The following is a 14314-nucleotide window of genomic DNA, read 5'->3' on the forward strand; positions in this document are numbered from 1 at the left end:
GTAATCTAACTCTTAATATAAAGGCCTCCATAATACTTTTTCCGATCCACTTTTTAATTATTCAATTAATAAAGGTTATATGCTAATTGGTAAAAAAGTTGTAGCTTCACTTGTTGAAAATCACATGGATTTATATTAAATTTAAAGTAGCAAAATAAAAAGAAACTAGAAATACATAAATGTCTACTAGGAGACTTTTATGTTGAAGGGGGATCGTAGCTGCATCTAGAGATTGCACTTATGATAAATAAAGATGATTTTTATCCCATTCTAAAGAGACAAAAATAATTAACTTACTGGAAGCTACCCATGTTCTACATATTAAAAAAAAAAAAAGCATCATTCTTCTGTTGGTGATAGGAACATTATTGTTAAAATGTAGGAACATTGTATTAGTTAGTGTTGATACAATTGTACAATAAAGGGAGAAGTAAAACGGGGAATGTGATAGCAATTGTGAAGGTTGATTCATTTAGTTAGGGTGAAAAGTTGGAAATTACAAATAGAAAAAGTGGAGAGAGTGTGAAGGTTACATGGTGGGAGTAAGTTTGCAGAGTGTAGGTTTTGTATGCTTAGGAGTTGAATCTTTCTTCATAGTTTTTGGGTATGTATAAGTGGGGTCTCATGTGAGATTACGCTAATCATCATTGTTGAATGTGTGGGGTAGATGTCTTCGGTGGAATGAAGATATTTGTGACAGGACAAATTTTGTTATTCGTTTTAGTTCGATGGTATGAAACAGTTTAATCTACTTGGGATTTGTTGACCAAGAAAATTACTTTCTTAACAGAAAGCCAAAAGCTTGAAAGAGCGGATGGTTAGCCTTGAATTGGCTACCCCCATTTGCTCGGGTGGTTAAGATAGCGAGAGATGAGGTTTCTAGTGACCCTTAAAAATTGTTGGCTGGTGGAATTCATCTCTCTCCGGTGACCTTCCGACTTATCATGATCTTTCTATATGGGAGAGTTCAATTCTTAATATAATTAACACCCAATGTAGCTACTAGGTCTTAGATAAAAAATATATTTAGAGAAAAAAAAGTTGAAATTAAAAAAATATAGAAGTAATGAGAGATCAACAGTCAAATTTAACCTTGGATCATCTTTTGTCTTTTGGGACGATCAGATTCAGGGCAGTCCTGTAATGGAATTTTCTCATCTTTTGGCTTTTTGGGACGACCATTTGTTTACTTTAGGATTAAATGGAAACTATAGTTTAACTTTACATACAGTACTCACATGGTAAAAATACTAGGACGCTGGTCCTCACTTACTTTTATTTTCTTTGCCAAAGTTAATATAAGAGGTAAAAACAACATCAAAGCTTTAACACTGCAGGTAAAAGAAGAGCAAACTGAAGTACCAAACTATACCATTTACTTTAAACATCAAAGCTGTAACACTGCAGCAACCAGTAAACAATAGGTTTAAACATAAGCTCAACTGTAGCAACAGAAACCCAATGCCACTGTCAAAGCTTGAAAAAGCTTCTTGTTCAATATTCCTGTGCACCTGATTTCGGCATTAATAGTTAATACTAACTTCCATCAAGGTTTCACAACGCCTAAGCTGTTCCACTTGGATGTCAGAAAAAAGGGAACTATTAAATGGAATAAAAAACAATTCATTTAACCCATAAGCAATAAGTTTTTTCACTGTTCCAAAAGCAAATAATGAGAGTATGAGAGAGAGATAACATACTATTTATGGCTAGTGTGTAATTACTATTTTTGCATGAGGTGGTGATACTTACCCAGTAGATAATAGTAACCATTGTAGATTTTGAACTTCATTCGTCCGCTGCTGCATTAAGCAGAGCAATGCTTTGTCCACTCCAAATAGTCCCAACAGTGGGGGCTTTCCCTGTTATTTAGCCAGATAATAGGCTGAAATAAACAACCACTGAGTGCAAATGATAGACAAATGAGTAAGCACAGTACCACCTTAAGGTTACAACACAAACAAAAAAAATATAACTATGAGGTATGGTGTGTTGTTGCTCACCTATCCCTTAATCATTTGGTTGGTGGTTTGATTCCCGCTAATGAGAATAGAGGTCATTTCATGTCCATCTGTTTACCTCTTTGGAGAGCACCCATGGCGAGGGAATTAATCACTATTACCGACAGTAATACCTTAGCTACAACCAAAAAGACAGATAAAATATTCAGATATAGAATTCAATACCTTAAGGTACCCAAGACAATGGTAGTTCTTTTCCCGTTTCATAAAACCATTTCTCATTCTCTAGATTCAAGCTTTAAAATGTTCAGCTTCCAACGAACAATCTATAATTTAATAAAAACAAAAAAGAGCAAATAGATTGAAAGCAAATTACAGCAATAGAAGGAATGATGCCAAATTGAAAGTATCATAAATGGTTATATGTTAAATGCCAAGTACATACATGCTAAGATTCACACTTACTGATGTAAAAGAAAAAAATTCCGTTCAACAATTTAACTGTTTCCTGCATCTTTTTACCTCACAATTTTCACAGTGTTAATAGATAGCAAATAATACTACATAAAAGGAACATATGTTAATTGACTACAATCCAGAGTCAAACAGAACATTTATTAAATACAGAAAATATAGAACAACATTTCTATTATGCTAAAGAAAAAACAATTGAGTCACTGCATTAGGCACACATATTTGTGAAGGAACAATAAGAGTAAGTGAATCTGAATGTGAGAGAAGTATAAGGACTAAAACTCTTGTAAAAATGCCTACATGATGAAAGCCTAAGCCCTACCAACATGAACATCCTATGTTCCCACAGGGGAAAGATATCAGATGAGCTAATCATTTATTAGATTGTAAACCACTGCCACCATAATACTGCTTCGTAGTCTCACGTGAGAATTCTGCAAATGTCATCCCATCCTTCAATCGTGCTGAAAGTGGTGGAACTATTTTTTGAATTTCCTGAGTTAGTGCATTTTGGTCTTGATCAGCAAAGTAATGTTCCTCAGCTTGTTCCAAATGATGAACGCTTGGGTTGTAATGTTCCATGGGGTAATCTGAGATCGAGAAAGTTTTACTCCAAGCAGGCTGCAAAAACACAACGAAAGTTTCTCTGCTTAAATTTTCGAACCTTGCTGGTCTACGCACACAGTGAAGGGTAGACCGTAGCTTTCCTTTGGATAAGATATCTGCTGATTCACCAACCTGAACAATGAAGCTTTCAGGAGAGGCCTTCACCATGAGGACTTTATTCTTGTTAGGGTGAAAAACCTGCAAGTATGAATGCCCACTTGGTGAAGCACATTCTTGATCGCTAGAATTGGAAAATTCACTTTTTGCTGTAGTTCGGTGTGAGGACAGGAGAAACATGGGATCAGTCAAAAGAGTGAAGATACCATAGTCATAATGCCACTGTTGCCATAGGTTGGGATGAATTTCACATAACCTAACTTCATTACCAATTGTGTCCAAATTAGCACCTTTCATTAAATTCTCCTTGCTTCTTGCATGATTATTAGGATTTCTTTTACTCGATCCCTTCTTTGGACCAGCTTCTCTAAGAACAAGGCTATCAACCATTGAATGATAATGTATAAGTCGTCCTTTTGCTGCACATGATTCCAATAAGCTTTGCTCAAGCTCATTGCCTCCAATGGCCCTATCACATATTCGAGCAAGACAGAGCCCTATTTCCATCATGCACAATCCTAGTGCCTTGAACATATTCTCAAGATTATCAAATACATCATCCTCAAAATCACCGATACTACCCATAGTTTCATTTTCCAAATTCAAAAGGCTACCTACTCCGTCGCTTGGTTTACTTTCAATGGCTTCCATACCTTGAGCATATTTGAGCTGCATCGCGAAAGAGGAGACATTCCTATCTGGGTTTTTCAATGGAACATCACTCCCCAAGTTGTGGTCCTAAACATAGCTTAAACAAAGAAACAAGAATAATGAATAACAACAAACAATTTTTTTTAGAAAAAAGATTAAAGGTAAAAACAAAACATATACAACTGAGCTACCTTTTTCTTTTCTTTCCATATAAAAGAAGAAAGGTGTTAATAAACTTCTACTTTGAAATTAAAAATGAAAAATTGTTGCATATAATTAAAAATTTCAAATCCAATAAGTTAACACTTGTCGCAAAGACACGAAAATAAATACTTGATGCAATCCTAATTGTAAGGTATGGGCTTGAAGTTCACATTGAAAGTATGAGATTTCACGGTGGGTCTATACGGCAGTCGCCTCTCCTACACTCAATAATAACTAGCTTTTGCTTATGATTCTACTAAGGTTCGTGTCAATAATATGATTTTTTTTCCCTTTTTGAAGCTAGGAGAGGTTGAATACGGGGAGAATTTAAAACTTAAAAGTCTTAAGTCTAGAACTCTGTCAAAAATAAGAACGTAAGAGTAAAATTGAAGCTAATTATGGCTATGTATAGGACAGCGAATAAACTTTTTGTTGAAATTACTCTGAGAATACGTTTGAGATCATCGGGGCTAAGAAGAGCCAGCTTGCGAGCAAGAGGGAGGAGCTTTCGTCGGAGAAGCGAAGCGTCGGGAACGTTTGTAATAGCGAAGAGGCCAGGGCCCGTCGGCCCCAGGTTTTCCATTATCATTCTCTCTTGATAATGGGAACACGATGAGGAAGAAGATGATAGAAGCAAGAGATCCGAGTACGGAATTTCGTAGAGCTGCAAAATTTCGCATCCTTCTTCCATCTTTCCCTATTCACTGTGTCCCCGCGAGCCGCCACTTAAATGTTGATTCCTCGTTTTAAAACGAAAGCTCCAAGCGACAAATGTAAAGGGCAAAAGTTATCGGGGTGTACATGTAAGATCACCAGGGTCTAGATCCACCCCCCAAATCCTATTTATTTTCCAAATCTAGTATTTCTTTTGTATCCTAATACGACTGCGTTCGGTTGGTCGAAATTTTTAAATTATATGTGAAAATTCGTATTAAATCAAATCTTAAATTTTTATACTAATTTTGGGTATTGAAGTTTTTCTTTTATACTTTATTTTTACAAAACAAGCATTGTTTTATAGTTTTTAAAATAAATTTTGAATTTTTTTAATAACTAGTAGAAAATAATTAATAATACATCACGAAAAATTAAAACTAATTATAAATTAAATAAAAATACATTTACTTCCATTCGAACAATTACTATATTGTAGCTTACAAATCAAAATCATAATTCAAATCCATTTTTGATTTCTCATTTAAATAATACAAAAAAATCATTCCAAAAATAGTATAAATTCATATTATTTTATGATAAATATCAAATTTGTAACACACTCACCCAATCCGATGATTTAGTCTGAGCTCCGAAATGTCACAGTTGTTGTCGGAGTAACTATAGTTGAAAACACTAGAAATAAAACCATTAAAATCATTGTAAAACAAATAGACTTATCAAGTTTCAATTAAACTTACGAGTACTTGGTTACTAATTTGAATATGAAATAGGGCTAAATTGTACAATTTTAAAACTTTGTAATAGGTACCGATGCCCTTGAAAGGCACCAGTTTTATTTTAAACTTCAATGTTCATAAAATTGATTTTAAATATTTTTTAATATTTATATCTTAATTAATTTTAGAGAAATAATTATGAAATAAATATGTTGCTATCATTTTCATTATGATAACTTTTGCTTTGACCCACAATAATTTTTTATTTGGTACGTGATGCTTTGCAGTTGAATTGTAAATTTTTGTCAATATAAAGTTGATGAATAATTTTTATATTTAAAAGTACAATAAAAATGAAAGTTACGATACAGGTGACTTTTACCCGCAAGTATCACACCTTAGAAAAATCAAAGGGAGTCGCATTGGGTGTGAAATTTGGGGTAAAGTTGCCTATATCATCTGCAACTCTCTTTGTCGCTAAAATTTTTATATCATTCCGATAATCATGTTAACGAGGTCTTAATTTGTTAGTTAAAAGGAAAGTCTTAGATAGGCAGGTATTTGAGTTTGAATTTCACCTTATCCAATTGCCACGTGTAAAATTTATTTGATTTTTTTACGGATGATAAGCATAGGTTTCGATTTTTTATTTCCTTTTCCAGGGTGACCAAGGGGCTCAGTTATAGACAATTTCCGCTTTCCAGCAATTGCATATTGCAACCATTAGAGGGGTTATGCAAAAGATCCAAATCCGCATCAGGAATCCACCAGCTGTCTTCGAGTAAGAAGACATCCTAATTTTACAACTTTTGAAACTAGGGAAAGGGAAAGGGGCAGGGCAAAGTCAGTTATGTACAAGTGGCATCACTGACGAAGCATTAGTTTTTCCAAGCTTAGACTTGGGTCTCCTTGAAGCTCTTAGCCAACCAGATTGCAGTTTCCCTGGGAGACACTTTCTCTGGTCCAAATGGCTTCAACAAAACCCCAAGTTCGTCATACCTTTGTTGTTTTAAGAGCCTTGCACTGAATTCAAGCAGCCCTTCCAATGCCTCTGCACGCTGCTGGTACGACGAAGTGTCGAACCGCCGTTGCCGTGACTCAGAAGATGAATGGATTGATACTGCAGCACGGTGATGCTCAGAGCCGCCTTCACTCCCATCTTGTGCAACTCCAAGGCTTTGATCGCTGACATTCGATGTGGCGACAGCTTTTTCCAAAATCTGAACCGTACACTTGTCCTTTGTTATAGAACGGTCAGCACTGTCAATCGATGAAGAAGAAGAAGAGCACTTGGCTGATGTTGATGAGGTTTGACGAATGGGTAAAACCGGGTCGTTAGAAGAAGCTAAAGGGAACTCTGCAATCTTGTCAATTCGTGGGGCGTTGACAGAGACATCTGGGGAGTTCGTGGTGGGAAGTGAACCGACATTGGCTCCATAGGGGGTCACAATGGCTGCAGTCCTTGATGGCAATGGAAGAGATACTCTGCGAGATGAGTAGGATGATCTGCTTGATGGCGTTTGTGATACTGGAACCTGCACATATTAACAGGCTAAGTACAAATGCGCCCAGATCTCATTGAAAGATGATCGTTCTCGGTTCACATAAATATTGCATATCTAACATAAGAAAATGACCAGGATTTTCAACTTATAAATGTTCATGATTTCTCTGTTTCGAAAAACTCAAGAAATTAGGCTAGAGTAGTATTCAAGGATTAATCACAGAAGTAAAAAAGCAGAGGTCAGCTGTCATCAAATTAGGCTAGAGTAGGCCTCATAATTTGGTGAAAGGGAAAGCTTTCTACATGGTGTTTATAGTAGAGACGGCCAACACTGTAAAGTTATAGCTTTATCAAGCTAGCCTTACTAATCAAGGGATCAGGCCAAAACATTTTAGAGAACATGAAAACAACAATTACTGAAGTATGAAAGTCTTAATCTCAAATCTCAATTACTTGGAAATTTAAGAATAGGGAACTTGAGAGATGATATATGCATGTCACACCCAAAGCACCAAAGAAATTAAGATCATTTAACTCTGATATAGATAAATATGTAACTTACCAAATCATGTTTTTGACCAGTTTTGGATATCTTCGATGGTATTATATGCTTCCTTGAAGTGACGGACACTGCTGGAGTCAACCTTGGGGTCTTAGCAACAGTGGAAAACTTTGTGGCTGTTGACTTGTCAGCTGTAATATCTTCATTGTCAATACCAACAGAAAATTCTGTGAACTTTTCAAACAAATAACTTGGGATTTCCTGCACTCTTCGAATACCGCTTAAGGAGTCTTGTTCGGTTTCAGATACACTAGGGTTCAAGGCCCTGTCGTTGCTGAATGACCGCCTTCTGCCTATGTCACTAAAACGCATACTATCGTTCTCCACAAATTTAGTTTTCTTCATGAAGCTGGAATCGGACCACCGAGTTGGGAAGTCGTCGCACCTAGGGCTACTTGATTTCAGATGAATTTTGAGGACGTACGGCTGAAGATGTGGGTGAGTGAGCAACTCTGAAGCCTGAAGGCATTTCCATTCATGAGGTGCTTTAGTTTATAGACAAAAAGTAGTTGAAGGGTTTAAGCTTGCAACAACTATATTCGAATCTAGAAAGCTAATGCACCGAAAAAGATGTTTTGACATATATAAAATGTTACATGCATTTATTTCCGTTTTTCCAAAATTTGAACGAACTTATATCTCAACTTTGAGGCCACAAGTTCAAAGTTTTAAGAGAATTGCTAAATCACCAACTTCTTGAAAGCTAATATCTGTCAGCCTGATCTAATTATTGATAACTTGATCCACTACCAAAAGTAAAATACTAGTAATAAGTCCAAGTACTGCTTTTCATCTCCTTTTTCTGATACATGTTATTTCTCTTGTCGATATCTCCTGTGTTTGCGTCTGTAAAGGCAGTATAGGATAAACGAGAAGGGAAAAGAAACATACACTTGGCCTAAATTCTGGATTCTTCCGTAGCATGCTTTTTATGAGTCCGCGACTGAAGCACAGGAAAATAATTAGAGAAAACAATGATAACAATAAAGGCAGAATGTCATTCATGCAGTGAAAAAAGACTTGCTTTGATTTAAATCTTTAGTTAACCCCTTGTCCCATGTTCAAACCTTTGACAACCCCTTGATAAAAGGAAAAAGAGAAAAACAAAGTGCAGAAAATATTAAAAAAAGTGACATTGTATTTAGAATGCACCATTAATATCGTATAAGAAAGAGGATAGGAGACTCACAATGCACTGGAGTACATGGTTGGTAAAGGAGCCACCATAGACTTATTTATTTTGTTAATGAGAGCCCGGATATCCTTATAAGAAGACATAAATAGAAGTTAGCTGTAGGTGTTAAAAAAGGCAAAAGAATGGAAGACCATTAAAGGGATATGCAACATCCATGAACATGACATCATTCCTCATCTTACAGGTAGCATATGGACATTTATCTTCCAATATGATTCTATTATCTGACACTATAATTAGCAATCCAACTTAACACTAGGATGTCAAGATCAGGTCCTAATTTATGACGAGTGTAAAGTGATGATCTATGTTACAGTGAATCCACCTTCAACATATGTGGAAACAGATGCCGACTAGGCTAGGATAACGATCCTTCAGACAATCTTCAATCTAAGACACAGGTTGCAAGTCAGTCCAAAACTAGGGTAATAATCTTTTCCACCAATTAAATTTGATTAAGTGATGATCTATGTTACAGTGAATCCCCTGCAACATATGTGGAAACAGATGCCGACTAGGCTAGGATAACGATCCTTCAGACAATCTTCAATCTAAGACACAGATTGCAAGTCAGTCCAAAACTAGGGTAATAATCTTTCCCACCAATTAAATTTGCGTAAGTGATGATCTATGTTACAGTGAATCCGCCTTCAACATATGTGGAAACAGATGCCGACTAGGCTAGGATAACGATCCTTCAGACAATCTTCAATCTAAGACACAGATTGCAAGTCAGTCCAAAACTAGGGTAATAATCTTTTCCACCAATTAAATTTGCTTACTTTTAAAACTCCATTCAGCCTAAGTTCTTAATGGGAATTTTCATGTTGTCGCACCATAAGCACTTTAATTAGGGATGAGAAAGAGAACAGGAAAACAAAACAAGGACATGTTAGAAACTGAATCACCAGCATTCAAATGGACAATACTTTCAAACATCATAGTACTCAATAACAAGATGCTTATTTTTTGAGTCCTAAAAAACAATTGAATAGAAGTTTTGTGATGATCGGTTCATTTTCCAGATTGCTAAAAGAATGTGATTTTTTTCCGTACCAACAAAATTTTGATTACGTCAAGAAGTGGCAAAAAGTAAGGGTCTTTGTCAAAGGCAGTTATAAAAACTTACAAAAGCTTTAAATGCAGGCTTGTGAGCTGTCATTTCGTACAGGCAGCATCCTGGAAACATGTATTACATTAGATATATTCTGAATAGAGACAGTGAGAGGGGAAGAGAACAGCAATGAAACTCAGATTTTACTAAAACTTTAGTAGTTTTTCTTTTCGACCAAAATAAAATTTTAATAGTTGCAAGCTACCTAAAGACCAAATATCTGACTTAGAACCATATGGTATGTCAGCAAGTAGCTCGGGGCACATATAACTAGGAGTTCCCACAACCTGTATGTAGAGCAAAAACTATAGTATTAAAATAAAGCAAAAGTTAAAACTGCAAAAAACTCTTACGATCTCTCTGATACTCACAGATGAAGCAAGATCGTCGGAAGTCAACATTTTAGCAAGACCAAAATCACCTGCATAGGTGAACGTCTTAGAAACACGCTATGTTTAAAACACAGAGCGCGAGACAGAGTCACAAAGGTGAGAGTGGCACATGGTAAACAAAGTAAATCACAAAAATTAGGCATTAAGAACAATTACCTAGACGTATGTCTTGATTTTTTGTCAAAAATATATTTGAACACTGAAACAAATGATCTTTTGTCAAAAAAATATATATACATTGAAGCAAAATTATAGTTTTGAATGCCTTAAGAACAAATTTGCATGCATTAAACTGACCAAACTTCACAAAAAGAGATCTCCAACCTTGACATCACGATGAAGAATATGGTTGACATGCAAGTAATCAAGTGCCATTAGGAGTTGAACCAGCCACGTGCAGAGTCTCTGTGTATAATTTATGAAGTGGAAAAACAGAAGTACGATTTAAAGTGTTACAGATAGCCAAGTCCTTGCAAAGTAGGCCGAGAGTTTAACTACCTCCTCAGAGAACTGCACGCCATTGGCTCTTTTTATAGCTTCAGCCCTGCAACGTGCAGTTGAAACATGGAGAAGTGAGATGAAAGAGCAAATAAATAATGCCCAAGGCAATTGTTATTTGCAAAACAATTTAAAAATACCAATCAGATAGCAATCATAACTCACATATCTCCTCCTTCACAGTATCCTATGATTATGCAAACATAGCAGCCCTGCAAAATAAAATAAGAAACAACATTCAGTGGAAATATTAGTTATTAATGCATATAGTAAACTGTGAAGATTATAGAGCTTTAACAGAGGAAACAAAACATGAAAACTATGAAACAAAGAAGCATGAGGCAGAATAAAAAGAAAAAAGTACTTACTCTCTCTACCCAAGAATCTTTGTATTCCACAATAAACGGACACTTTACCCTAGAAATCAGGTCCATCTGCATCGTAGGAACCAAAAGAGCAATTTAACACACTGTTTGAACAGTGGAACATAACTTCGCGTATAAGAGATGCCAACCGTGGAGAAATTTTTAAAAAGCAGGGGAACAAGAACATCATTTAATATGCAAATAATGAAGTATCTACTTATTCATAACCAGCCATACTAGATCTAAACAACTTGCAGATGTTTTTAATCACAACATTACCTATGAGTCAAGTAAATCTTTCATTTCAAAACTTTCTCAGAATTTTGATGATATCTCCAAATTGAAAGAAACTATTTAGTCACGTACATCAACCAACTTTTAATAAAGACAAGCGAGATGTAAATCGCGTCACATTGTTGTAAGACGAATGCAAGCAGGACAATAAAAGAACTCACCTCTTGATGGGCAGATCTACGGACCCTATCAGTCTGGCGAGCAAGGCGTATTTTTTTCAAGACATACCTAGAACGAAAAGAAGAATGCAAGCAAATATCAACTAACACAATACGACAATGATGATAATATCAAAACAAAGGAATGTAACTAATATAGTGCAATCCTATACATACAAAAAGTGCATGGACACACATAAGCGAGCTGTGAAATTTGAACAACAGAGTGAAATAGAAATTGCAATTAAACTTACTTCTTCTTTTCATGTTTATGCCTCACAAGAAGAGCAGAACCAAAAGACCCTTTCCCAATCTGCTCTAGAATTTCATATTGCTCCATATTGAAGGATTTGCCCCGCTTTTGCTTCCAAGTCAAAGGGCTTTCAACCTTACTTCAACAAGTATATTAGTTTCCAATATTTCTGCAATGTAACACTAATATTAAAACAAGAGAATCAAAAAATTGAATCCTCAGAGAAAAAAAGATGAGAACTGAACGCAGAGCTGACTACTCTCATAAATCAGTTATAAAGTAACTTACTGCGGAAAAGCAATATACATACTTCAAAAAAAAATCCACAAAATGAACAAACAAACAAACCAGTACCGCTCTAAATACGCCAATAAATTTCCATTTTCGTTGAGATGAAGATAATTGGTTAAGACTCGATTCGTCCTTTAAACCGGAAAGTTGAAGTAAACATTTTCATAATCATTTCTACAAATCCTGAGCCAAAATTAATATTCAAGAAACGTTTTAAAATCATGTTACGTGCAGGCCTAGGTAAAATCCAAAACAAACGGACAAACAAACAAAACCACTACGTCTATGTGTACGCCAATAATTTGTTGTTTTCGTTGAAAAAGTAAAAAAAAAGAAGAAAAAAACTAGATAATTAATTGGCTAAGACTCGAGTCGAACGTTAAACCGGATAGTTGAAGTTAACATTTTCATTTCTACAAATCCTAGGCCAAAATTAATATATTCAAGAAACATTTTAAAATCATTTAAGCAACTCTTAACTACAGGCCTACGTAAAATGAGTCGCTCTCCTCTAGTCTGTTTCTTTAAAACAACTAAAAGTAAGAAGCTAAAAAAGTAATAATAATAATAATAATAAAAGACGAAGAGGTTAAAGAAGCAGTTTCTTCTATCTATTGTTTCATTGAAGCAAAAGAAGCAGTTTACCTTATGCGAAGAAGAGAAGAAGAAGAAGAGGCGGCTGAAAGAGAACAAGCGGGATCTTTTCGAACACCTTTGAAACTAAATAATTAAAGAAATAGATTCTTCATTTCGCTAAAACTTAAACAAAATGTCTAAATCAGTTTTTGAATTTACTGATATCATGGAAATTGAATTTCAAAAACACGTGAAAGATTCTCACCTTATTTAGAGCAGCAGTAATCTTTTATTATTTTTATCATTAATGAGTTTGGGAGAAAGATAAGGAGGAAACTGAGAGAGCGGCAAATGAGCGAAACTTGTGTAGAGAAGGCAAGTATTTGAAATTCAAAATATACTTGAAAAGAAACCAAAGGAGGTACACGGGTTTCGGATTCTCTACGACGCCGTACCGGGATTTGTTGGTATCCTCAGCCTACGGTTAGTTTATGATTATTGTTGTCAAAAAACGACAGCGTTTTAAAAGGTTTCGCGGAAGGCAGTTTGACGGTGAGATTGATTTGACTGGCTACCTTATAAAGATTGCATTTGGACTCCTCCAGATTCCAATTGGCCCTTTAACCTTATTTATTTATTTTAAAAACTAATACTGAAGCTTAAATTATATATAAATCAGGAAAAAAAAAACATAAAAAAATAATAATACCAATACCAAAGATTCTCACTCTCTTAAACCTCCCAACTAAATCATTTATCTATTTTATTGTAATTTAAGTTATTTAATTAAAAATATAAATTATAATAATTTTTAAAAATATTTAGTAATTTTATAATTGAGTAGACATTGATATTAATTTAATCAAAGCTTAAATAATAATATTATTATTATTTACAAATTAATATTGTTTTTATATCATTAAAAAAAAATCTGGTGTCGGCTTTAAAAGCCCGAACCAAAGAGTTGAAGGCCCCAAGTTGATATGGTAGGCCCAATAAGGTAATTGAAGTCAATTAGATTGATATGCTTGAAAATGAGTTCCCAACCTTTAAATTGGTTGAAAGTAAATGCCTATTGGTACCAACTACCAAATCTTCCAGCTCAGGTGAGACCCAGAAAAAAACCATTCAGGGAAACCATAACAATTTTGCTAAATTCAAGGTTTTATTGGTTCTTCTTAGGACAGTCAGTGCCACCATTTCTTTAAACTTTATGTGTTGTATTTGTTGTTGTTATCGGACAGGTAGTTGTATCTTGGGCTAGGTGTATAGAAAAAACTGTAAATTAGAATCAACCTATTTAAGTATACATTATTTAAGTATTTATGTCTAGACTTTTTATTCTCGCTAATGCTTTGTATTTTAGGCAGATGCCATTGGTTCAAACGGGACAATGTCTGACTTCTGTTCGCTTTTATACTCTCTTCTTTCATCTCTCGAGTGTGATTGGTGTATAAGAAAAGTGAGAGGAAAAGACATAAGAGGGATGATCAATTTTTATCCTAATACATAAAAATCAATTCTTCTAATTTGGAATGATGAGAGGATAGAAAATAAGAGAGAAATATATGTTAGTTCAAAATTATGAATTTTTAAATTTTTTATTTTATTTTCTTTTATTTTTCAACTCTACCAAGTAAATTGGAATGATGAGATGAGAGAAAATAAGAGAGAAGTGGATGTTAGTTTAAAATTATGAATTTTC

At 34.9% G+C, this 14314-nt stretch overlaps 2 protein-coding genes across 13 annotated transcripts; both read right to left on the reverse strand.

Moving 5' to 3' along the window:
- Positions 1–2574: 2574 nt before the first annotated feature.
- LOC108457746 (uncharacterized) lies at positions 2575–4850 on the reverse strand. 4 transcript variants are annotated; one of them, XM_017756871.2, is made up of 3 exons: positions 4456–4850; positions 3174–3896; positions 2575–3056 (listed from the first exon to the last, which is right to left on the reverse strand). In XM_017756871.2, exons 1-3 carry the CDS (start codon positions 4702–4704, stop codon positions 2808–2810), a joined length of 1221 nt encoding a protein of 406 aa, XP_017612360.1. In that variant the 5' UTR covers positions 4705–4850; the 3' UTR covers positions 2575–2807. The 4 variants fall into 4 exon arrangements, with proteins under 4 accessions (XP_017612360.1, XP_052879422.1, XP_052879423.1 ...); XM_017756872.2 differs by having other exon boundaries at positions 2845–3025; positions 3100–3896; XM_053023462.1 differs by having other exon boundaries at positions 2575–3896.
- Positions 4851–6087: 1237 nt separating this feature from the next.
- LOC108457674 (serine/threonine-protein kinase Nek4) lies at positions 6088–13236 on the reverse strand. 9 transcript variants are annotated; one of them, XM_053023221.1, is made up of 17 exons: positions 12875–13236; positions 12679–12753; positions 12097–12216; positions 11744–11911; positions 11493–11559; positions 11041–11106; positions 10838–10884; positions 10673–10718; positions 10499–10579; positions 10331–10373; positions 10154–10203; positions 9988–10069; positions 9798–9847; positions 8663–8736; positions 8365–8416; positions 7474–7932; positions 6088–6942 (listed from the first exon to the last, which is right to left on the reverse strand). In XM_053023221.1, exons 4-17 carry the CDS (start codon positions 11827–11829, stop codon positions 6301–6303), a joined length of 1845 nt encoding a protein of 614 aa, XP_052879181.1. In that variant the 5' UTR covers positions 11830–11911; positions 12097–12216; positions 12679–12753; positions 12875–13236; the 3' UTR covers positions 6088–6300. The 9 variants fall into 9 exon arrangements, with proteins under 9 accessions (XP_052879181.1, XP_052879180.1, XP_017612231.1 ...); XM_053023220.1 differs by having other exon boundaries at positions 12679–12792; XM_017756742.2 differs by lacking the exon at positions 12097–12216 and having other exon boundaries at positions 11744–11877.
- Positions 13237–14314: the final 1078 nt, after the last annotated feature.

Source organism: Gossypium arboreum, chromosome 12 (genome assembly GCF_025698485.1).
Source record: "Gossypium arboreum isolate Shixiya-1 chromosome 12, ASM2569848v2, whole genome shotgun sequence".
Lineage (NCBI taxonomy): Eukaryota > Viridiplantae > Streptophyta > Magnoliopsida > Malvales > Malvaceae > Gossypium > Gossypium arboreum.

What these genes read in the sequence shown, in the direction of transcription:
- LOC108457746 (XM_053023462.1), bottom strand. Translation starts at nt 4,704, where the DNA reads ATGGAAGAAGGATGCGAAATTTTGCAGCTCTACGAAATTCCGTACTCG. An exon ending in ATCTCAAACGTATTCTCAGA is followed by an intron (nt 3,897 to 4,455) that starts GTAATTTCAACA and finishes AGCTATGTTTAG; the next exon opens with GACCACAACTTGGGGAGTGA.
- LOC108457674 (XM_017756742.2), bottom strand. Translation starts at nt 11,829, where the DNA reads ATGGAGCAATATGAAATTCTAGAGCAGATTGGGAAAGGGTCTTTTGGT. An exon ending in TTCTTCATCGTGATGTCAAG is followed by an intron (nt 10,374 to 10,498) that starts GTTGGAGATCTC and finishes CATTTGTTTCAG; the next exon opens with TGTTCAAATATATTTTTGAC. An exon ending in AGCCTGCATTTAAAGCTTTT is followed by an intron (nt 8,737 to 9,797) that starts GTAAGTTTTTAT and finishes TCTTCTTATAAG; the next exon opens with GATATCCGGGCTCTCATTAA.